This window comes from Miscanthus floridulus, chromosome 10 (assembly GCF_019320115.1).
Source record: "Miscanthus floridulus cultivar M001 chromosome 10, ASM1932011v1, whole genome shotgun sequence".
Classification (NCBI taxonomy): Eukaryota; Viridiplantae; Streptophyta; class Magnoliopsida; order Poales; family Poaceae; genus Miscanthus; species Miscanthus floridulus.
Genome location: NC_089589.1, coordinates 21,198,221 through 21,223,160, shown reverse-complemented (window position 1 = coordinate 21,223,160; position 24,940 = coordinate 21,198,221). Strand labels below are relative to the sequence as shown.

Below are 24,940 nucleotides of genomic sequence, written 5' to 3'. Positions count from 1 at the left end.
CTCGACTCCAGCACGCCGACAGGAGCTGTGGGATCTTCTATGCCGTCCTCGCCTGGGCTTGCTGCTACTGGCGGTGGTGACACGCCACAGCCAGATCCGGTCCAGGGAGGGTCGCTGTCACCCGAGATCCTCCCCTCTGGATCATCTGTGGCCATGGATCCTGCTGTTACTTCTACCCCGCAGCGACCTGTTACACGTTTGCAAAAGGGGATAAGCAAACCCAAGGTATAAACAGATGGGACAGTGAGATGGTGCAACCTTGTCACTTCTACGGATGGTGAGCCTTCTACTGTAGCAGCTGCTCTTGGTGACAAGAACTGGGTATCTGCCATGGATAGTGAGTACCAAGCACTTCTCCAGAATTGAACTTGGCATCTAGTTCCAAAACCTAAAGGGAAAAACATCATTGGATGTAAATGGGTGTACAAAATTAAGAAGAAAGCAGATGGCTCCATTGACAGATACAAAGCCCGTTTGGTTGCTAAGGGGTTCAAGCAACGGTATGGGATTGACTATGAGGACACATTTAGTCCTGTAGTCAAGGCGGCGACTATCATACTTGTTCTGTCAATTGCAGTGTCTAAAGGTTGGTCTCTTCGACAACTTGATGTCCAAAATGCCTTCTTACATGGAGTGCTAGAAGAAGAAGTGTACATGTACCAGCCACCTGGTTATATTGACAAGACTCATCCATCTTATGTATGCAAATTGGATAAAGCCCTTTATGGATTAAAGCAGGCTCCGAGAGCTTGGTACGCTCGCTTATGCAACAAATTGGTGAAGCTTGGTTTCATGCCCTCAAAAGCTGACACGTCCTTGTTCTATTATCATAAGAAAGGTCACACATTGTTTGTCTTGGTGTACGTGGACGACATAATTGTGGCTAGTTCTTCCACTGCAGCTACACATGCTCTTCTTCGAGACCTACAACATGAATTTGCTATTAAAGATCTTGGTGATCTCCATTACTTCCTAGGCATTGAGGTTAAACGGAATCAGGAAGGGTTAGTGTTGTCTCAACAGAAGTATGCATCCGACATTCTATCCAGAGCAGGCATGAGTAATTGCAAGTCCATTGACACGCCGTTGGCAACTTCGGAAAAACTCAGTTTGACTGATGGAGATAAACTTGGTACAGAAGACTCTACAAAGTATCGCAGTATGGTAGGGACGCTGCAATACCTTACTCTGACCAGGCCAGATATCTGTTATGCTGTTAACAAGGTGTGCCAATTCCTCCATGCTCCCACAACGGTTCACTGGAGTGCTGTCAAAAGGATCCTACGTTATATAAATGGATCTTGGAACACTGGAATCAAAATCAGCAAGTCAAATTCCATGATCATTAGTGCCTTCTCTGATGTCGATTGGGCAGGCTGTGTGGATGACAGAAGGTCTACTGGAGGCTTTGCAGTGTTCTTGGGTAGTAATCTCATCTCTTGGAGTGCTCGGAAGCAAGCTACAGTGTCTCGTTCGTCCACTGAAGCTGAATACAAAGCACTGGCAAACGCTACTGCCGAAATGATGTGGGTACAGAAACTTCTACAAGAACTTGGTGTTCCTCATGTGAGAATGGCACGGTTGTGGTGTGACAACCTAGGCGCCAAGTACTTGACTGCAAATCTAGTTTTCCATGCACGTACCAAACACATCGAAATTGACTTCCATTTCGTTCGTAAACGAGTAGCAAAGAAACTACTTGATGTCAGGTTTATTTCTTCAGGAGATCAGCTAGCTGATGTGTTCATGAAGCCAGTTTCAGCTGCTCGGATTAAGTGGTTTTGCTCCAATCTCAACCTTGTAAGTGGCTGAGATTGAGGGAGGGTGATGGTTTGGTTAGCTGACTTCCGGGGTTTACTCCCCGTCATGCGCTGCCATGGGCTTAGCCGCATGTGTGCCATAGTTAGTTTGCTAGATCCTTGTTTGTAGCTTATGGATGTATTCTTGTTGTATTCACCCAATGTATCTGCCACCGCTGGGTGGCTTTTCCCCAGCCTATTTAACACGTAACCGAGGCCCTGGGATGGGCACCTCGTTCTCTCCATCTCACACCAACCACCCCGGCGGCGCGCGCACCGAGATCAAAGTCGACGTACGTGACAACGGCATGACTTGTTCATGACCATATTCCATGTCTTCTTCCTATACTAACTCTGCATGAGTTCTGCAGAAGATCTACAGCACCAGGGTGTGGCAGTTCGAGGGCGACTTGTACGTGCCGTCGGGCACGTCGGGCTCGTCGGTGATGCAGGTCTTCGGCGCGGCAACGCACGCCACCACGCTGATGCTGCATGTCTACGACGACCGGCTCACCTACTACCACCAGCTGACCAAGGTGGTGGCAGACCGCATCTACGACCGGTGGATCCGGCTCAACGTCATCCACAACGTCGCGGCCACGAACGTCACCGTGTTCATCGACGGCGAGAGGAGGTTGGCTGCTCCCGGCCATGGCGGGAAGGAGCACTACTTCAAGTTTGGCGTGTACAAGCAGCACGACTCGTCGCACCGCATCACTACTGGAAACAGAGCCTTTGCCAAGTGCAAAATGCTTTGCCGAGTGTCAAAAATCGGGCACTCGGCAAAGAATTGCACTCGGCAAAAAAGGGCACTCGGCAAAGGACTTCTTTGCCGAGTGCCAGGCTCTCGGCAAAAGTGCGGCACTCGGCATAGACTGCCCCGCGTAACTGTGTTCGGCCACGTGCTTCTTTGCCGAGTGCCTGCTGTTAGGCAGTCGGCAAAGGTTTTTTTTTGGAAAATACTTTGCCGAGTGCCCCTAACTCGGCACTCGGCAAAGATTTAAATTTTTTTTTGAAATGTCTTTGCCGAGTGTCCCAGATCTAGCACTCGGCCAAGTTTTTTTTTGGAAAATACTTTGCCGAGTGCCCCTGACACGGCACTCGGCAAAGATTTTTTTTTTTGAAATATCTTTGCCGAGTGCCCATGTGAAGGCACTCGGCAAAGAGGAATTTTTTAAAAAAAAATCAAAACCCTCTTTGCCGAGTGCCTTATTATTGGCACTCGGCAAAGACCACCTTTGCCGAGTGCCATGCCCCGACACTCGGCAAAGTATTTTTTTTGCCTCCAAATTTTTTGTGCAGCCCTTTTAAAGCACCAGGAACTCCTAGTTAGAATTTGTGATTTTTTGTGGCTTTTTATCTATTTAGTTACTTTATTTCGTTTACTTGAATTTTTTCGAAAAATATAAATTTGAACTGCACGTGGTACGAATAATGGAATTTAATGATTCAAAAAATGATAGTCATGTTACTGAGTGTAGTGTCAGGCCGTATCCAGGAACGGACCCAAAATTTCGGACATCTTGTTCACGAAACTAGACCGCGAACTTGCGTGCGAAGTGTTTTTAAATTCTATAAAAAGCAAACGAAGTCCGAAAATCATAAAACTTGTTGAGATGTCGTGATATCTTATGTGGAGGGTATGATAAAAATTTCAGAAGATTTCGTGCACATTGTAACGTACGATGCTTACAAACCAGGACATCTCATCTACATGTGCCCGGCCATTCGCACACGGCCGCCTGCTGCACAGCACCAGGTCGATGCACTCGAGGTTACTCCTGTTTTACTCGTCATACATTAATCTTTACACACCTTAATTAGTTTTGCATTACTGAAACATTGGAGTGAAATATTACAGGCCCGGCTGGAACAAGAAATGAGGCAACGTCAGGAGCTGGAGGCCGGGCACCAGAGGATGGCGGCCCAGCTAGAGACCGAGCGGGCCGAGCGGCTGGCCCAGGCGCAGAGGCTGACGGACATTACGGAGTTCCTACAAGGGCTTGGGCAACGTATGGACTTGTCTCTGCCACCTGGGCTGTTGGTTCCACCTCCGCCTCCGCGTCCTGCAGCTGCATCTACTCCTGTGAGTATGAAAGTTTTTTACTTTCGTTTGTGCTTTGCTTGTATGACATCTACCTTCCTAGATTAGCTATCCAAATAATCTTGTCTCACATGCAATCTTTTCTCCTTTATGCAGTCTCTATCTGGCGGTGGTTCGAATAATCCACCTCATGCACCTCCGAATGATGGATCTAGGCCTTCACCACAGTCGCAGTGGCCGAGATGGTGCACGTTGTATTTTTTACATTCGTTGTTCACTTGGTGATGGACTTGTGATATACTTGTGATGCACTTGTAGACTTTGATGGACTTGTGGATTTATTTGGATGGATTTGAGCACTTATTATTATATATGTGATATATATTGTGATGGATGTGATACGTGCGGATGGATGTGTGGATGGATGAGATATATATGTGATGGATGCAAGATATATATGTGATGAATGAGATATATATGTGATGGATGAGATATATATGTGATATATGTTTGTATAAAGTTATTTGTCATGATGGAATGTAAAAAAAATAAAAATTGTCATTTTGGGTCACTTTGCTAAGTGTTGCACTTGCCGCGTGCCATGGTCACAGCACTCGGCAAAGCTGGAAAAATGGGCACCCAGAAACCCATTTTTCCAGCTTTGCCGAGTGTTGTGACCATGGCACTCGGCAAAGAATTTTTAAAAAAATCAAACTTTACCGAGTGCCGGACAGGGGGCACTCGACAAAGAATTTTTTTTAAAAAAAAATAAAAAATCTTTGCCGAGTGCCTGCAGGGCTAGCACTCGGCAAAGAAATTTTATAAAAAAAAAATAAAAAATCTTTGCCGAGTGCCTGCAAGGTTTGCCGAGTGCCTGCAGGGCTGGCACTCGGCAAAGAAATTTTAAAAATAAAAAATAAAAAAAATTTGCCGAGTGCCTGCAGGGTTGGCACTCGACAAAGTGACTGTCAACGGGGCCGAAGCCATGACGATCGCTTTTCTTTGCCGAGTGGCTTACTTGGCCTTTGCCGAGTGTCTCAGGCACTCGGCAAAGAACCTGAATCCAGTAGTGCATTGAGTCGCACTGGAGGAACGTCGCCATCGACACCAACCGTGAACACATTAGATGTCGTCGTCTCGTTCTTGACATGGTCGTGTGTGTGTGACGGTGAGACACGATCATATCGATGGAAACATGGATCCGATGTGTGAACTGTGATGATGGAGGACGTCTGAGATGTGTCTCCAGCTAGTGAATAAGGGAGTAGTATCTGCTGTAACTGAGTAGTGAATAAGTTAAATGTGTCTCAAATTTATAACTACAAACTACACAAAGTTATAATTGAGTAGTAACTCGTGCTGTAACTGTGTCTTTTATTTTGTTGCAGTTGTTTTTTCAAGACAATGTAATTGTGTCTTAAGAAAGTTAATTGACAACTATAAACTACACTAAAATATAACTAAGTATAACTACAAACTATGGGTGATGCGCGTGCATCTGGAAAACTCAACTAGCTCTTAGCTTTGAGAAATTTTATAAAGCTTACTCTTTAAATCATCATTGGAAGAGTCATTTGCATAATAATCGCTTTCTATATCTTTCCGCTCTCTAACAGTTTTTCTATAACACATGTTCACTCTAGAGAGTCATTCTCGTTTTCTATATTTGGCTAGCGCGAAATCCAAAATAGAAAATTCTCTAGGTATATTGGGATAACAAATAAAGACCTTTTGGAGGGTATTTCTTTCATCAAACCTCTATTCTTAACAATTAGTAAGGATATGAAGTCTCTTCGAGTTGCTCCTAGTCGAATTTGCGAGTGTGCCCCTGAAGACCACGAAAAGTGGGCGATTGAGTCGGACAAGTATGCTGGTCGATATTTGATGGGTCGTTTAAGGCGTGCTCCCAGCTGGAACTATGGAGCTGGGTACTCGACGACAGGTAATCTGGTGTCACTCGTTCATCTCGATTGTAGCTCGACGAGGGGTAAACGTTGCTGCCCAGGATGCAAGGCGTTTATTACTCAAACGATGGCGCTAGCGGAGGCATCATCCAAACAATATTATATATACTCGATGTATGAAACTAGCAGGTCCAGAGCTATCAGACTATCTAGAGTATATCTCAACAATATATAATTTTTATGTGCCAAGTTGTATATCTAATCCGTGTACGATGCGCGTGTAGGGTTATATTCTATCAATTGTACAAAGAAGCTCTGATTGACGGGAAGTCGTCATCCATAACTGTCTGCAGGCAAATGTGATGCAGATTATTACATTTTTAGTGGCCGTTTCCATCATTGTCATTAGATGGACGGAGGACGGTGCACCAAGCATTCCATGAACTGCTGTAACAAACACAGAAAAGACATATAACAGGACGCGACTGTGCCAAATAATGACACAATTAACGTAGGCTTTAGCAATAAACTCTCCGTTCCAAATCATCGGGCGAGTTCTGTGCTCAGTGGAGGAAGATTCGAAAATCCAGTAGTTTCACCCTCAGTAGCAGTGTAGCTATACCTGCCATCCTCAACCTCGAGAGCCGCTCGCGCCTCAGGGCTTTCCGGCATTTCATCCGAAAATTGCCGAAGCTCCACAGCGACCTCTCCCATGGCCGGCCTTTCCTTACCCGGAGCAGCGATGCATCGGCTCACTAGCTTGGCAGCTGCATATAGCAGTCCCATGCTCCCTTCCTCGACTATGTCAGCGTCTAGAAGATCACCAAGGGTGCCATTTCCCATCCTGTCCTGAAACGTTGTGGTCAGGTTCTTCCATTCTTTGGCCTGTGGGTTCTTACCAGTCAAGAGCTCAATCAGCACAACCCCGAAGCTGTAGACGTCGGTCTTCTCGGTTATCTGGAAGTCCTGTAGAAACTGAGGGTCAAGGTAGGCCAGCGTGCCCTTGGGCACCACCTGCACGTTGTCGTTGATAGTTGAGCACCCAAAGTCGGACACCTTAGCGACCCATCCGTCGCCGAGCAGAATGTTCTGCGGCTTGACGTCGCCGTGGAGCGTCGGGTGCCGCGCCGTGTGCAGGTGCTTGAGGGCCTCCGCGGTCTCCGCGGCGATCCTCAGCCGGGTTGGCAGCGTCACCACCCTGCGCCGAGGCCTGCTGTGGAGCAGATCGCTCAGGGTCCCGTTGGGCACGAACTCGTACACGAGCATGGGCGCCTCGAAATGGAGGCAGCAGCCGAGGAGCCTGACGATGTTTGGGTGGTTGACGCGGCAGAGCACGACCAGCTCCTGGACGAACTCATCCGTCCTGCTCTTGTCGATCTGCTTGCATCGCTTCACCGCGACAGTGTCAGTGCCGAGGGTGGCCTTGTAGACGGTGCCATGTGCTCCTTCCCCGACGATGTTGGCCTTGTGAAAGCGACGTGTGGCCTTAACTATGTCTCCTCTGTCGTATAAGGTGAAGGCGATGTTGTTGCCATCTGTTTCGAGAATTCGCGACAACATCCGGCCTCCGTGTTGCTCAAAGTAGCCTTGTCTTTTCTTGCTCGCCTTCTGGCGGAAAACTTCGGTGGAAAGAAAAGCAATCAGGGCAACCAAAAGTCCGGCCAAAATTCCTGGAGAGATATGGTAATCGGAAATTAATTAATAATGTATCCATGCTCAGTTGACCGAGAAAAAGCATTATGTAGACACTATAGAAACTATGGCGAACAATCTATCAAAATTACTACTCCCTCTGTTGTCTTCTCTAGATTCGTAGCTTTACTATATATGTGTCTATAAATAATGTATATATTTAGATGTATAGCAAAAACCATTTATCTAATAGAACCAAAACGACTCATAATTCAAAATGGAGAAAGTATATAATTGCTAGCAATGGTCACTAGCTATATTGTCTATAATCGAGTCATTAGCAGAGTAGAAAAACTGCAATTGTTGTATCTTGTTGTTACGACGTGTTTTTCTAGGTAGACAATTCTTTTGATTCGATATATAGGCTAATTTTGGCTTAGTAACAAAAAAAATGGTGTGTTGGATATTATTCATTCTGCTGCTCTGTAACAAATTTCCTGCTATGGCTCCGAATTCAATAATATTGTGCCAGGAGCCCAAAAACGAGTCTCTAGTAAGGATTATTTCAGAGATCAGGAGGAGGGGTTGTATGGTGCATTGGCTACCACAATCTAAAGGATGCACTAATTATATTTACCTTGCTTTGCAGGCACTAGTGGCACATAGCAAGAGCATAACAAGCTCGTTTTTGTTATGTAAGTTTGTAGATATCAATGCCTTATCATGTAATCAAATGGCAGCTTGTGTTAGTACATCAATTTACACACTTGATATGTTAGCGTGGATTGTTATTGTTAAAAGTACACTTGTTTGTGGATATGATGTATGGATTTAATGATTATATATGTATGGTGTGTTCAGTAAGCTATTGAGGTCCATCTGAATTAACAAATATATTGTGAAAACCTATAGACCATTCCATCACCGTCGGTTATGCATAGAACCACCATTTATCGTTTGCTCATCACCGCCGCATCATACCACTCACCGTTGGTCATAAAACTTCTCGTCACCGTCGGACTGTACCACGATGGTGAACCAATCATCAACGCAGCAGGTGTAACATACGATGGGGTGGGGATCAAAACATCATCACCGCCGAGCCATTTAGTAAACCGACACCAATTATAGGATCATCACAGGCGTATTGTACTCCAAAGTGACGATGATCATGACCTCGACACAGACGGATCGTTTGCCAAAGAGATGGTGAACATAACCAGGACACAGACTACTCATGCATCAAGGCAACGGTGATCATGACATGTACACTGACGGAGTATACGCCAATGCTGTGGTGTTAGCATCATATCACAGCTAGTTATGAACCGGCGGTCTAGGTCCAAAATCGGCGGTGATGGGGGTTTTCGAACCAACTGTGATCGGCCTGCTATAGTAGTGGAGAATTAGAAGCTAGAGCTAAAAATTAGGGAGTGAAGTTGTACAAAATAGACATATATATATACTGCTCCTCTTAAATTAACTCTCGGGCTAAGAACTTGTCTTAGATTAAATCCACTTCTAGAGCTTAACTGTATCACATTTATTTTTCCTCAAAGGCACTAGAGCGCACTCATGGAAGTCAAACCCACATTCACTAGCACAAAACCAATTTTAGGAGACATGCCATTTTATTTACTGAGGGAGACGAACCATTTTTTGAGGCACCCCAGCTTTGTAAATCAATTAATGTAGTTGGGAGAGGTCTGCCTCTAAGAATGGAAGTCATTTTTCCAAGGCAGAACTCTTAAGAGAGCTTTTGTCAATTGAGGTGCAGCCCAACAACCCATTTTAACTCCTTAGATATATAAGGTAGGATAGAGAACCCTACCTCGATAGTCCATCTCCCCCATAGTCGCCCTCCGTCTTCTCCCCCACAGTCGACATCCCTCCCTCTTCTTCTTCTTCTTCTTCTTCCCCACAACACCCACCCTCCCTCTTCTCTCCGCTTGCAAGGTGTGGCATGGCGGAGTGTGCGAGGAGCAAGGCACGGCCTTGGTGTGCGGCGGCGGGCGGGAGGGGGGACAGGGAGTCACCAAGCGTAGAGGCGTGACCTGGGAGTGGCTGAAACGCGAGGCACGGTGGCGCAGACAACCAAGGGTGAAGGAAGATCCAGAAGGCCCATGCAGCGTGGCCAGCCCTATCTCTCGCCACCATGATCCGGCGGGGTGGCCAAGGGCAGATCTAGTGGAGGGCCCTTTCTCTCACCACCCTCTTATCAGCGACGGCCCAGCTGGGTTGTGGACCGAAGGCATTTCGATGACGTGGGGTTGTCCCTTCGCCTCCATGTGGTTGCTGGCCCTCTCTTTCCTGGTGGCCACCAATCGAGATTTCGAGTATTGTGGATGAGATCTACCTCGAGGTGGGCGGCATAGATATGTAGCACCTCAATGAGGGCGGTGAGGAAGCAACATAGATGTGGTACACCCTAGCTAGGACTCATCTTTGTGTCCAAACATCTCCCTGTCCTCACCGAGTTTGAATCTAGGTGGATCGGCATGGCAACACGGCATGGTTTCTTGGTGTGGATCAAGATAGGTTCGCATGGTGGCACGGCATGGTAGCTTGCTAGATCTAGGTGGGTCGACGTGGCGTTGTGGCTTGGCAGCTCACTGATTCGGGAGGTTTAGGCGGATCCTGCGATACCCGAGGATGAGACAAATCCTGCAAGATCTTGGCATCATACTCAGTGATGAAGATGGCGGACCTCCACGGTGGGCTTAGTGGGCTCGCACAACACGCTAGCTAGGCTGACAGCTTATTTTATTTGCCAAATTCATTTTCAGAGACCCACAAGTTCCCTACCAATGAAAATCTTGATTAACACAGGCGCCTTGCTAGAGGCAGGTTATATTAACATGTTATGCCCGCCTTTGAAAAATGTGTTCATAGTAGTGATTAACTCATGGAGCAAATAATGGGGTTTAATTGAGTGGAGTAGTAAATTTTAATAGGCAAAACCGATTAGCTTGGAACTAAAAGATGGAACTAAAAACTGATGAAGGGTCCTGTAGTTTTTTGTTTTTCTGTGGCACCAATCTGTTTTAAACTTCATAGAAACTGATTTAATTGGGCACAGGAGGTTATATATTATATTAAAAACAAGCAAGATGTAGCGCATACCTTGAAAGCTTTAATGCAATCATGACCAAAGTGGAAGCTTTCGTGCAATAATGATCAAAGTGAAAGCTTTATAAATAAAAAAAAGTTAAGTAAAATTATTTGAAAGATTGGGGAATAATGAAATAAAAAGTATGGAGCTCGGCCAAACAGGGCCGACCATATGGAGTTGCTTTACAAAACTGTTAGAGAGGATTTTTCCTCTTTTTGCAAGAAAAAAAACTAAATTAGAGTGTTGTTTTACAAAAATTATAGAGATGCTCTTAATAACAATATATAATATAATAATTCTAAAATACCATTGGAGGTAGTAGGACTTGTATAAAGAAATGATGACATACAAAGTCTAGCCGTGCAATTGAGCAAGTGAATTCTTTAGTTGTTATTACATCGAGTGAATTGTGGTCCGAGACTCCCTATGTGTAGCAGCAACGTACTAAATCTGAAGGCATGAATGTGCTTCTACAACTTCGAAGTACCGGTGAAACAAATTTGGGATCCCTAAAGAGTATCTCCGTTGGATTTTAAGGATATTATGTGTCTATTTTATTTGTAGTAAAAATCAAATTAATTCGACAGCAAGCCAAACTGAGCTCAACATGTGAACCTGCAAGCTTTCCATAAATAAAAATCGAAGTGTTGCAGCTTAAAAAAAATGCTCGTACCAGCGGCCACCTGTGCTCGTGGAGGAAAGTGATCTTTTTGGCATTCTCCAATAGATGCATTTCCTCGGGTGCCCGTAGGACAATCACAAGTGAATGAACCATTTGTATTCGTGCACACTCCGTGGCATGGGTATTGTTGGCACTCATCAATATCTGCAATAGAACATCCAGTTATTAAACATAACATGTATATGTCCAAAAGCATGCCAAAGGATCATATATATAATTTCTATCTAGTTTATATCCACGAACAGTGTGTGCTGTGCACACATCCGTTTCTCCCGCGCACCTTTTGTTTGTTTTTTCTTAAATGAAGTTGCCTCTCACGCGCAACTACAACCAACACACGTGCACTTACAACTAAAACAAAAACAGTTGTGTCGGGTTCGTAAACCCGGGTTCCTCGGAGACTGGCTTATACACCAGGGCTCGCCCCAGGAGGACGGCCTTTTTCTCCTGGACCGACCCAAGAGTCTAGGCCCAACAGACCAGAGCACTCGCCTCGGGCCCTGGCCGTCTCTGGCCCACCTCCCCGACCGGAGCGCTGGCTTCAGGCTCGGTCCGCCCCGAACGGGCCCTCCAATCGGAGAGCTAGCTTCAGGCCTCCGCGCGGCCTCCACTCGGAAGGCCTGACCCCAGGACTACCTCCGACTCCGACCCCGCGTCTCCGACCGGGGTTCGTAGAAAACCCTGCCATCGCTATTCTCTGACTGGCGCACCAGAGCCGACTGGTGCCATCCGACCGGGGACGCCCGCTCGGAAGGAATCGGGAGGCGTGTGGAGAAAGGCAAGACAAGGCTCGCAAGTCAAATCACGGCACCGGGGACCATACCCTGTGGAACAGTGTTTTACAACCGCCCTGCCACAGACAGTATCGTGGGCGCCGACATTTACCTCCACAGTATTGTAGGCGCCGGTTAAAAACGCCCGTACGGTAAGACCCTCCATGTGCCTCTGGGCACCAACAGTGTTGTGGGCGCCGGAAATCACCGTACCGGGTGAACGTGGTAAAGCCATGCCTCCAGTCGGAGAAACATCATTTTACAGGTACCGACGTACCCCAGTCGGCAGGACATCATTTTGCAGGTACCGACATCCTCCAATCCTGAAGAAAGCGGCTCAACCTTCCACGTGCCTCTGACATTCTACAGTACCATCAACAGTATTGCGGGCGCCTACCATCTTCACTATATCCACCGACATCAACGGCAAAGACCCAGTAGCATTCATATTCCCTCTTGTAAGGCCATCCCCTTCTTCTATAAAAGGGGATGCGCTCCCACCAACGTAACCAGTTCCAAAGCATCCGATAGAGAGTTGAGTCAGAGTTTCTAAGCTAATTCAAGTCCTCTAGCATAGCTCCTGTCGCTTCCGGCCCTTCCGACCGGTCCGACCGAACACCCCATCTTTCTCCCTCTCGTTTGTAACCCCACTGCAGACTTCGAGCACCTAGGCTTAGGAATAAAGTTACCGACCGACCCAAACTAGACGTAGGGCACGTTGCCTGAACCAGTATAAATCCTGTGTCATTGAGTGCTAGGCCACCTCCGATCACAACGTACAACAAAACTACAAATATTCACTAGTTGGTCACTTTCTGCACCGACAGTTGGCGCTGTCCGTGGGGAAGACGTTGTACGTTCAACATTTTTTGGTCATTGGATGGCCCATTTTTCCGCCACCCCCACCGTGGCGGGCTCGGGCGATGCAATTCGCCTCGGCTCGACGGAGTTCCCTGCGCTCTCACCGGCTGGGATGCGGTTTCCACCCGTCTTCGAGCCATCCCAGGCCTTCCTCTTCGGAAGCCTGGACTTCGTCGCCGACCGACTCGGCGTACTACACCTCCACGACGACGCACGCGTTCCGGCACCCGTCGGAGGTGCACCCTCCATCAACTCCGGGACGCACAACATTGACGACGCGATATCTGCGCGCCATTTCGAGCAAACTCTCTGCTCAAACCCCGCTGTAAGTAACGTGAACGCTGTCATTTACTTACTACGTTTTATCTTCCGCCAACTACCCGGAGGGATATCATTGTCCCCGTCACGGCCACCGTATGGCTGGTTCCCCTACGGCCTTGTGTCTCCCGCGGACGCGTACGCCCGGGGGCTCCAGAGGATGCCGGCGCCGCCCCCTCTCACGTCTGAATTCGTGGGGATGGCGGACTACGGTCTCGGTTGTCTCGACTTCATGGATGATGACGTCGGGAGTGACGGCTCCAGCATCGGTGATGTGGCGCCCAGCCATCGTCCGTCCTGGGAGTGCGCTATGGCGGACGCTCCGGGACAGCCGCCAGGGGCAACGGAGTTCCTGCGGACTAACGCCCCTCCGGGCCTTCACGCGGAAACCCCCGAGCTCACACCTGAGCACGGGGACGAACTACGACAACGGTGGCCGCATCAACCACCGACTGCGCCGACGTGCTATGCGCACCGCACGACGCCTCGTGCGCACAGACCGGCGAGCGGCGCCCGGGGCCGCGCCCGCCAGGTCCAGCGCAACACCACGGATCGAGGGACCAATCCCCCACAGTTTGCTCGGGCCGGTCAGAACATTGCTGCCGTGGCAATGCTCCTGCGCAGCCTGTCCGAGCCGAACGAGCGATCCACCGGAACCTCCGAGCACTGGTGGAAACCGCCGCCGTTCAACAGGCAGAGTACTCCGTATTGTGACGCCAACTCGCGAACTCGCTCCCCGTCGGGAGAACAGGGACGCAGCAGATGGGTCACTCCACCTGATCGCCGCTTCAACCACCAAACGTGGCACAGGAGACCGCGACAACACCTTACCTTGGCTCGACGACCACTCTGTACCGACCATCTATCTACGCGCAGCTCGGACCGAACCAAGACACGCGCGACCGCAATCGGAGTCCTAGCCCCGGCGCCTCGGGATCCCGGACCCTTGTCGAAAACTTACATCATGAGCCGCTCCTGACGCGCTCTGAGGGAGGCCAGGGCAAGGGAAAGGCCAAGCGCCAGGATCAAAACGAGGGCCCCTCCAAGCGGAAGGGGAAAAAGAAACGGAAAGTTCGCCACCGACCGGTGGACTCCGCGTCAATCGTCGTGGCCGATCAACGGACACGCAGCCCCAGCAAGACCCTCCGGGCCACTTCCATGAACTCATGGAGAGCTTGTGCATCAACCACGGCTACCCCGTCAAACACCTCTACAAGGACTGTCAGCTCCTCAAACGCCTGCTAGGGTAGGCTGGCAGGCCAAGGGATGAAGCAGGTGAAGAGGCAGCGACCGAAGGAGGGGGCGCAACAGGCGGGGACCCGTACGACTGGAGGCTGAGGTGATCCGACCAGAAGCCCACCGACTGAAGGACAACAACGATGACGTTCTCTCCAAACACTTTAAAATAGCTATGTCATTTTTCCTACCACTAAGTTTCAGTCTTACTATTGTTTACTTAGCAAATGCTCCTATAAGAGCACCCCGACCCGAACACTTCTCGGCTCGGGGCGCTCGGGGGCTCCACTAGGGGGCACTACTACCCCTTTGTTTTGTTTTGTCTACTATCGAATGAAGAAATTCCTTCCTACCCGAACGAAAGGGTAGTTCGTTCCTTTAATTTGCCTTACGTAGCTTTACTTTAAACCTTCCGACCAATCACACCCCGCCTTTCCTACGGTTACAAGCGGCTGAGCCTCGCGGGCCACGCCTCGGGCTCCCAAGGTTGTGACCTACAGAACAAAAGGGCAGGTACGAGACAGAAATAAATTTAAACAAAACTATGCTAAGGGAAAACCTAAGGAACGAAAGGGAACAAGCTTCAATGAACAGAGTAACTCCATCACAGAAAAACAAAATACGACTACAGTCATTTAAACGCACAGAAATGTTCACACGGGGGTTCCCACAAAACTTAAAACTTTCTACTTCCACTAAACTACTCTTATTGTTACATGCTAATAGGCCGGCCCGGCGACATCCGACAATGGCGCATCCGACAAAGGCGCAAGCTGCTCACTCCCCGGCGCCACAGCATCCGGCTCGTTCAAGACCGGGGTGACATTCACCTCTGACCCGGGCTCTTTGCCACCTGAAAGCTCTGCAGCATCCTCTCCACGCGCGCTTTTGGCTAGGTCTTCACGGCGGACGTCCATCACCCACTCGGCAGAGACTTGGTCCGCCACCGACCGCGCGTACGGCAGCAAGCTCTCCCCGATCGTCTGGATGTCCACCATGCTCATGCCTTCAACATACCCGCTACAGATGGTGGTGAAGTCCAGGTTCGGATGGTGCGTCCCCACCGCGGTCAGCACTCCAGACGCCCTGTAGAACAGCCTGGTCCTGATGACATCCCAGACCTCCCCCGGGACCTCTGCCAGCTGAACAGCGGGTGCGCTGGTGCTCAGCACCGACCCGAAGATCTCCGAGACAACGTGCTAGGCAACGTTGCGGATCTAGTCAAAATCCCCCTCGAGAGCACGTCGCTCCTCACAGGACTTGGCCAGCTCCTCTGCATTTCGGCCCAGCGTCGCCTTGGTCGTCTCCAGGTCCCGCTCCAGCACCTCCACTTTTCCTCCTAGCTCTGCGAGAAGAGCGGCGAGCTCAGAAACGGGCTGAGGGAAAAATCAACACAACAAAAAAACAAAAAAAGTACGTACCAACGCGAGAAGACTCAAGGGTGGAGAGATCCTCCACCTGCCGAGCCACCTGCTCACGCAGCCGGGCACTCGCATCCTCCGCCTCCGACCGGGCCCTCCGCTCCACCTCCAGGTCCTTCTGCGCCGACTCCAGGGCAGCGCGCTCCGGATCAAAGGCCGCCAAGGCCTCTTGAAGCGCCGCCTCGGTGCTCGCCAGAGACGCCCGCAACTCCGCCTCAGTCTCCGCCTGGTGGGCCCTTGCCGCCTCGAGCCCTTGCTCGGCCGTAGTCGCCCGCTCCTCCCCACGCTGCCCCTCCGCCCGCACCGCGGCCGCCTCAGCCGCCCGGTCCCGGGCCTTGCGGCAAGCGGACTCCACCCGACGCTCGAGCTCGGCGATCCGGGTGTACTCCGACCGGAGGAAGTGGGACTTACGGGATGACGCCTTCCTTATTTCCTATGAAAAGCAAGAACGCTAAAAACCAACCGACAAAAGACTCAAAATGCGAGGACAAGTACCAGAAACTCACCAGCGCCGCGAGCTGCATGTCACCCTCGACCAACTGCCGGGCGAACAGAGCCTGCTTCCGGGCGCTCTCAAGCTTCACCGTTAGCTTGGTGAGCTCCGACATCGCGACATGCCCTTGCCCCCCCCCGAAGATGTCCTAGAGCTGACGCTCCCGGGAGTCCCGTAGGACGAACCGCGCGCTCGCTGGGTGCTTAGGGCAGGGCCACTCCAGGTCACCCTCCGGCACCTCGCCAGAGGACCCTGCCTCTAGAGGGCCCAGCCTCCGACTGGAGCACCGTCGCGTCCCGCGGCGACACCGGTGGCTCCGCCGTGACATCACTGGCGGGTCGCTGCGACGGCATCGACGGCGCCGCCATGATGTCCACATCGTCATCAGACATGATCTCCACCACCTCGTTGACCTAGGCCGCCGCTGGGCGTCCCGACCCCGGCCCAGCCACATCTTTCCCCGGTGCCTTCGGCTCCGACGGCAGGGGTAAGTCGCGCGACCCCCCACCTGGCGAGGTAGGGAGCTCGGTCTCCCTCACCTCTTCCATCAAAACCGGCGGAGGAGGGGCCGCGAGGGTCACCTCCGATGCGACCGCCGCCATCGGCACTGGGATCGCCGCCAACACTTATGCCGCCGCTGCTACCTCGTCAGCAACTGAACCAGGGGGCACCATCCCCGGAACAGAAGGTCTCGCCGCCACGACATGCAGCAGGAGGGGCCTCCTGGTCTCCTGCCCGACAGTCGGTGCAATGCTCAGCCCTGGCATCCCCAGGCCGCTGGCGGAAAGCATGGCTAAGTCACACTCCAAACATGACCAACAAGATACCAAGAGGAAACGAAGAAAGACGTACCGAGTGGCGAGCGGCACAACTCTAAAACCCGACCCTAACGTCGATGGGCCTGCATGGTAGGGACCGCTCCTAGACTGCGGCCCACGATCCCCTATGGCAGATGGGGGTAGAGCCGTCCCAACCAACTCCTGTCCGGCCTGCGGGTCGCCATGATCCTCGGCTCGAGACTCCCCGACCGGGGCAGCAGGTAGAGCATCCTCCGACTGCGACTCGTGCAACACGCGGGCACCAGTCTACTCCTCAGACCGCCCGCCGTGCTCGATCACACCCACGACTGGCGGGGCCTCCGCTGGCTATGGGTCACGCACCATCACCATCGCCGACGGCGAACGGGCGCCGGTCCGCTCCTCGACGGACCGCCCGCCTTGCTCTGCCACGTCCACCACAGGTGGGGTCGGGGCCAGCGACGCTATCAAGGGGCGCGGTGACCGCGTCCGCTTCGACGCCCGCTCTCCAATGACATCAGCGCTCGCTGCGCGCTTCCTCGACGTCGCAGTATCGTGACGCTCCACCGAGGTCGCACCGACCTCCCCGCTCTCCTCGTCGGAGAAGACCATGTCATCCACGTCCGTAGGGGCGTCCAACGCGAGTTTCGACTCGACGTCGCTCCTATGCTCCCCGGCCCTTGTGCGTCGGACGACCTCCTGCTCCTTCTCCTGCTTCCGCAGAATCTCCTTGTTCTTCTTCCTCTTCTGAGCCTCGGTCGCCTTCTTCTGAGCGGCCTGCCAGGCCACGCCCTCCGGTCCCTTGGGAAGGTGTGGCCGGGACTTGTACCTCCCAAGCCCCTACAGAATGAATGAACCAAAATCAAAGAAATGGGAAAAAAGGCAGAGAAAAAACACGAACAGAGTAAAGGAGCATACTAGTGTGGACACGATCGACTTGTTAAACGGTATGGGTTTTCCCACGACCGTCTCTCCGGGCCTCAGCTACAGCACTCGGCCGATGTGACCCCAGATCTCGTCGCCTGGTAGCTCCTCCGGCGATGCACGGTCTAGGTCCGACCGGCCGCCATACATCCACATCGGGTGCGTCCTCTCCGCTAGCGGCATCACCCGACAGCGGTAAAGGGTGTGGAACACCCGCACCCCGTCGAGGCCACGCCTTATGAGCTTCTGGAGCTCCTCCTCAATGGCGTCCACCTTGTGCCTCTCCGTGCGGGCGCAACCCCAGGACCAGCTTCTTTGCTTCTCCGGCCTCCTGTCGGTAAACGCCGAGAACGGCGCCACCGCCGGATTCCGGATTTAGAACCACTCCCCATGCCATCCTCGGTTGGAGTCACATGGGGCGTACACAGGATACGAGCCTCCCGCGCTCGACTTCCTCTGTAGGGCGAAGCCTCCCACCGGTGCGGTCTCGGCCGAACTCCAGTCCGACATAGCCCTCCCGAAGAAGAACTGACGGAAGAGGTCTGCGTGCGGCTCCATCCCAAGGAAGGCCTCGCAGACGGTGACGAAGCCGGTGATATGCAGCACCCCAGTCGGATTGAGGTGCTGCAGTTCCAGACCCCACTCGTTGAGGAGGCCGCACAGGAACTAGTGCGCGGGGTATCCTAATCCGTGCTCGTGGAAGGTAAAGAAAGAAACCACCTCGTCGGAATGAGGTTGCAGGAACTCCTCCCTCCCGGGGGCCCTCTAGTGCCCACCTCCTGCGGCGGCAGAAACCCCTTTGCGACGAAAGCTTCCAGCACCGACTTCCTCACATTGGACGCCCTCCAGTCCGACATCTTGCTCCGAATCGCGAAAGAATCAGTGAGTTCACCTCTTCTCCCTCGCTCTCTCCTCTTCCTTTCCTAGGCGGCTCTCAGGAACGCTCTCAGCAAGGAGGAAAAGGAACAGCGGCGGCAGACGACGAACAGGCGAAAGAAAGAGGCGAACACCCTCTCTCTTCTCTAACTTAAAGGAAAGGGAGCAGTAGTTAGGAAGGGGCGCACCGATCGGGAAGGCAAAACGGCGGGGCAAGAAACTCTCTCGCTTCCATTTAATGCAGATGGGACGCCCCTTGGCCGATGAGACGTGCCCAGCGTGACAGAACGACTCCAGATCAGAAGGAACGTGGCCTGGGCATGGCCCCACCACCGCCGCACGATCATCCACTACCACACGATGGGCGCAGGAACCGAAGCGCCACCGCACGCGGACGGCTTCCCACTTCCCTAGGCCAGGCCTAGAGAGACCCAACAGCGAAATCTCCACCGGGAGAGATCTTCTGACACCCTGAGACACAGGTAAGGAAGCGAAGGGACGCCCCGTATTGGCCATGCCGGCTCCATCGCTAACGACGAGCTCAGGTCCCGGTCGGACATTTCTGACTGAAGCCCTCCGAACCCCGTCACTCTAGTCGTCAAGGTAAACACTACAAAACCCCCTCTATTTTTCTATAAATTATAGGACAGATCTGAAGAGATCCAAACAACAAGATCTCCACCGAGAGAGATCAACCGGCCTCCTGAGTCGATTGATTCACTCAGAATAAGCACTGGGACATAGGTAGGAAGCGAAGGGACGCCTCATGTAGGCCACACCGACTCCGTCACGAACGACGAGCGCGGGTCTCGGTCGGACATATCCGACTGAAGCTCTCTGAGCCCTGTCACTCAAAACCATTAAAGCAAGATCTCCACCGAGAGGTCAACCGGCCTCCTGAGTCGATCGATTCACTCAGGGTAAGCACCGGGACACATGTAGGAAGCGAGGGGATGCCCTGACTCCGTCACAAATGACGAGCGCGGGTCCCGGCTGGACATTTCAATCTAAAGCTCTCTGAGCCCTGTCACTCAAAACCATCAAAGGTAAACACTACAAAAACCCTCTATTTCTTTATAAACATCATACATCCATACGGACATTTCATACCATACGCCCGAGCCTCCCGGACGATCAGGGCCCTAGGCCGCCCGAGGGCTCGAGAACTGAGCATCGCACGTGCAGCAAAATGCATCAGAACATTCCGTGATTGCATCACGGAGCGGCGGTTGCCTCATTCGATATGAACAATCGAAACAGAGCCAGGGGAGAAAACCACAGATGAGCCCCGTGCGGCCCTCGCCCGGTCTGGCAGACTTGGTCATCTCAACCTTCTCGTTCGATCCCGAACCTTTCGCCAGGCCCGCAGAATCTCCATCGAAGGGGAGGCCGTTAGGCCACCCGGGTCGGTCTTCAGAACGACCTAGGCATTTGTTGGGTTGTAGGTAAGGGAGTAGTGGAATATCACAAGAGGGGTATGCCGACCCCGTCACGAACGATGGACCCGGATTTCACTCGATCACACCCGTTAACAACTCACCAAGCTAGTCTTCGAGCCCGAGCAATCGGGACAGGCGACGAAACTCAGCCCCTCTAGGTTGTGAGTAACCGAGGATGGGGTAAACGCACATAAAACTCACACCGACCCCTATGAAGGCTCGATAGGGCTCGGGGGCTCAAGACCAACACCAGGGACCGCGACTCCGAACTCGCGTCTATGGTCTACGCTTCGCTTCCAACTGCACTCCAGACTGATGGGACCGCGACCCCAAACTCGCGTCCTCTACGCTCTGCTTCTGACTGCGCTCCTGACTCATGGGACCGCGACCCAAAACTCGCGTCCTCTACGCTCCGCTTCCGACTGCGCTCCAAATCACCATGGGACCGCGACTCCGAACTCGCGACGTCAGGATCCACGAGCTCCGGCTTGCACGATTCCTGAACTAACAAAGCTAACCATCTCGATCCACGGCGCGCACCGATGCCTGGGTCCCTTCATGACTCCGCCTCACCCGATCCTACGGCGCGTATCGACGCCAAATATCAGTGAGCTTTGTCGCATCCGAACTAACAAACCATCTTGATCCACGGCGTGCACCGACGCCTGGGTGCATTTTTGCGACTCCGCCTCACCCGATCCCACGACACGCATCGACGCCAGGATCAGTGAGCTCTGTTGCGTCCGGATTAACTTCCTCACCCGATCCCGCGGCGCGCATCGACGCTAGGGTCAGTGAGTTCTGCCTCAATCCCATTCCCGCGCCTTGGCTGCACAACGACGCCTTGGATAAAAAACCGTCTCAAAAACTAAAAAAACACGCACACTCGCCCGCCGATAAAACACCCCCAGCCGGTTCGGTCCAAACCGCCTGGGGGCTCGGGGGCTACATCGCCAACAAAAACAAGTAAATCTCTCCCGCTGACAACTCAGAAAAAAAAACAGGGCTCGGGGGCTACACCCGTGGGTGCGCTCGCGCGCACCCGCCGGCAAGACAAAAAATCCCCTAGACGATTCTGCTCGAATCACCCGGCGGCTCCTGTCAGGTTCATAAACCCGGGGTCCCTCGGGGACTGGCTTCTACACCAGGGCTCGGCCCAGGAGGATGGCCTTTTTCTCCTGGACCGACCCAAGAGTCTAGGCCCAACAGACCAGAGCACTGGCCTCGGGCCCTGGGCGTCTCTGGCCCACCTCCTCAACCAGAGCGCTGGCTTCAGGCTCGGGCCGCCCCAAACGGCCCCTCCGATCGAAGAGCTAGCTTCAGGCCTCCACGCGGCCTCCGCTCGGAAGGCCTGACCCGAGGACTACCTCCGACTCTGACCCCGTGTCTCCGACCGGGGTTCATAGAAAACCCTGTCATCGCTATTCTCTGACCGACGCACCAGAGCCGACTGGGGCATCCGACCGGGGACGCCCGCTCGGAAGGAACCGGGAGGCGTGCGGAGAAAGGCAAGACAATGCTCGCAAGTCTAACCACGGCACCGGGGACCATACCCTGCGGAACAGTGTTTTACAACCGCCCTGCCACAGAGAGTATCGTGGGCGCCGACATTTACCTCCACAGTATTATAGGCGCCGGTTAAAAACGTCCGTACGGTAAGACCCCCCATGTGCCTCTGGGCACCAACAGTGTTGTGGGCGTCGGAAATCACCGTACCGGGTGAACGTTGTAAAGCCATGCCTTCAGTCGGAGAAACAACATTTTACAGGTACCGACGTACCCCCAGTCGGCAGGACATCATTTTGCAGGTACCGACATCCTCCAATCCTAAAGAAAGCGGCTCAACCTTCCATGTGCCTCTAACATTCTACAGTGCCATCAACAGTGTTGTGGACGCCTACCATCTTCACTGTATCCACCAACATCAACGGCAAAGACCCAGTAGCATTCATATTCCCTCTTGTAAGGCCATCCCCTTCTTCTATAAAAGGGGATGCGCTCCCACCAACGTAACCAGTTCCAAAGCATCCGATAGAGAGTTGAGTCAGAGTTTCTAAGCTGATTCAAGTCCTCTAGCATAGCTCCTGTCGCTTCCGGCCCTTCCGACCGGTCCGACCGAACACCCCATCTTTCTCCCTCTCGTTTGTGACCCCACTGCAGACTTCGAGCACCTGGGCTTAGAAATAAAGTCGTCGACCGACCCAAACTGGACGTAGGGCACGTTGCCTGAACTAGTATAAATCCTGTGTCATTGAGTGCTAGGCCACCTCCGATCACAACGTATAGCAAAACTACAAATATTCACTAGTTGGTCACTTTCTGCACCGACAAGTTACAACTCTGTCGACTTCCTGAGTTAAAACTTCATGTATAAGAGCGGCCACAATGTGACAGTAAAGTAGTCCATTAGAAAAATATTATCTACCAACTAGCTGACCTATTGTGGAGATAATTATATAGCAGTTCACATAAAGGTCCATAGACATATGGACTACCTATAAGAAATAAAGAAATGTTTATTCTCTCTCCGCCCTCTTTCTTGCTCTGGTGGAGGTGGAGGAGTTGGTTGTATACAAAATTGTTTAATCTTTGGTGGAACTCATCTTATGGACTACTTGTTGGCTGGATATTGTGAGCAAATAATACTAACTATAGACCGCTTATGTGGGAACCATGTATATAGACTACTTGGTCTATATACATTATAATCAGCACTTATTTAACTACTTAATTCAATCTCACATCTACCAATCACTTGACACATATGCATGCATGAAATTTTTTTGTTGTTTAAATTTTTAAAAGCTTGAGTCCGAACCGTTTAAAGATTATTATTGTTGGAAAAAATATGCCCAACAAAATGAGACTGAAGAAGGCTATGTTTCGATAAAGTTTTTCAAAATATAGTTACAACATATTATGGCATGCATAAAGGATTGTGAGATAGCCCAGGTTTAGTTCCAAAAACTTTTCCCAAAAAATGATACAGTAGCCATCACATCGAATCTTACGATACGTGCATGGAACATTAAATGTAGACGAAAAAAAACTAATTGCACAGTTTGGTTGGAAATTGCGAGACGAACGTTTTGAGCCTAATTAGTCCATGATTGAACACTAATTACCAAATAAAAACGAAAATGCTACAGTAGCCAAATTTCTAAATTTCACCCAACTAAACACAGCCATAGTACAACAAAGAGGCTAGGAAAGTGGATTCACCTTGGCAGCCGTTAGGAAGGTAAGGGTTGCCGTGGAAACCTTGGTTGCACTTGCAGGTGTAGCCTCGTCCGCTGGTTGCGTCAGAGCAGGAGCTGTTGATGCTACGGCACGCGTAATCAGGGTTTCTGACTGCCGTCTTGCAGTCGTCAAATCCGATGGACCAGTCAAGGACCACCGGCGCCTTTCCACCACGGGAGCTGTTGAATGCCGACGAGTTATTATTGATGAACTCCGGCGAGGAGATGTTGTTGGAGCTGGAGGTCGACGACGTGAAGTTGGACGAGTCCATGAGCACCGCGAAGCTGCAGCGACCAAGGCCGCCGTCGTCGTCGATCCCTGACATGTTCAACCGATGGTTGAACCACACGTGGTAATACTTGAGACCCTTGGGGATGGCCGTCTGGCAGCAGCCCATCCCGGAGCAAGGGTTTAGGGACATCTTGCCGTCGAAGCACATGGCCACGCACCCGGTCTGGTACATAGCTGCAACGTTGTTCCCTCTGGTGTCGCCGATGTACGCCAGCGCCCGGCACCCAACCACCGTGAACTTGTTGGCCGTGCTGGAGAAAGTGTACGCCCCCAAGCTCCAGCTCCACTCGCTGGGCACCATCATCCCGGATGCAGCGTCGTAGCAGTACGAAGAGATAGGGTGGAGCACCTTCACTTCACCTTGCTCCAGAGAGATGTTGAGGATCTCCACTAAAGCAGTAGCCATGAACGGCTTAAGGACGCCGTTGCCGGTGTCCTTACACATGATTTCGAAATCCGGCAGCAGCCAGCAGTGATCTCCCATGCCGAACGGGAAAGGGATGTGTACACTGCCGCATGATGTTTCACAGTCCGCACCACCAATACTACCCTCTCCGGCGGCGGCGAGCCATGACGACATCGCCACCACGACCACCACCGCACTGAGACACACTAGTCCTGCTACTAATGCTGATGAGTGGGATGTCATGACTGACACTAACTAGTCTTCTTGAGCTGTTGATGGACTGGGAGCTCTGCTCTCTCCGTAAGCTACTTGTCTGAGCATATGTCCAGAGGTCATTTTTTTTTGAAACAAATATGTCCAGAGGTCATGATCCGATATATATGGTGGTGTTTGGTTCCTGCTCCTAAAATTTAGTCGTTGTCTCATTGAATGTTTGACACATGTATACAGTATTAAATATAGATTAATTATGAAACTAATTGTATAGTTTGCGACTAATTTGCGAGACGAATCTTTTAAGCCTAATTAGTCTATGATTTGACAATGTGGTGCTACAGTAAACATATGCTAATGATGACTTAATTAGACTTACAAAATTCGTCTCGTGGAGTACTGATGGATTATGTAATTTATTTTTTTATTAGTATCCAAACACCTCATACAACATCCTACCGACACATTTCCTAAATTTT

The 24,940-nt window shown here is 51.4% G+C and overlaps 1 protein-coding gene and 1 pseudogene across 2 annotated transcripts; one reads left to right on the top strand and one right to left on the bottom strand.

The window, feature by feature from the left end:
* LOC136488168 (citrate-binding protein-like) overlaps nucleotides 1-5,009 on the top strand; it is a 33,630-nt pseudogene extending 28,621 nt beyond the window's left edge.
* A 1,017-nt stretch (nucleotides 5,010-6,026) lies between these two features.
* LOC136487804 (wall-associated receptor kinase 2-like) lies at nucleotides 6,027-24,561 on the bottom strand. 2 transcript variants are annotated; one of them, XM_066484907.1, is made up of 3 exons: nucleotides 23,534-24,561; nucleotides 11,165-11,317; nucleotides 6,027-7,417 (listed from the first exon to the last, which is right to left on the bottom strand). In XM_066484907.1, exons 1-3 carry the CDS (start codon nucleotides 24,489-24,491, stop codon nucleotides 6,291-6,293), a joined length of 2,238 nt encoding a protein of 745 aa, XP_066341004.1. In that variant the 5' UTR covers nucleotides 24,492-24,561; the 3' UTR covers nucleotides 6,027-6,290. The 2 variants fall into 2 exon arrangements, with proteins under 2 accessions (XP_066341004.1, XP_066341005.1); XM_066484908.1 differs by lacking the exon at nucleotides 11,165-11,317.
* Between the last annotated feature and the right edge of the window lie 379 nt (nucleotides 24,562-24,940).

Bases quoted from the DNA above. Each gene is read 5' to 3' on its own strand.
- LOC136487804 (XM_066484907.1), bottom strand. From the start codon at position 24,491: ATGACATCCCACTCATCAGCATTAGTAGCAGGACTAGTGTGTCTCAGT. The intron at 11,318-23,533 runs GTGAATCCACTT...GTTCTATTGCAG, and splicing joins CCTTCCTAACGGCTGCCAAG to ATATTGATGAGTGCCAACAA. The intron at 7,418-11,164 runs GTACGAGCATTT...ATATCTCTCCAG, and splicing joins ACGAGCACAGGTGGCCGCTG to GAATTTTGGCCGGACTTTTG.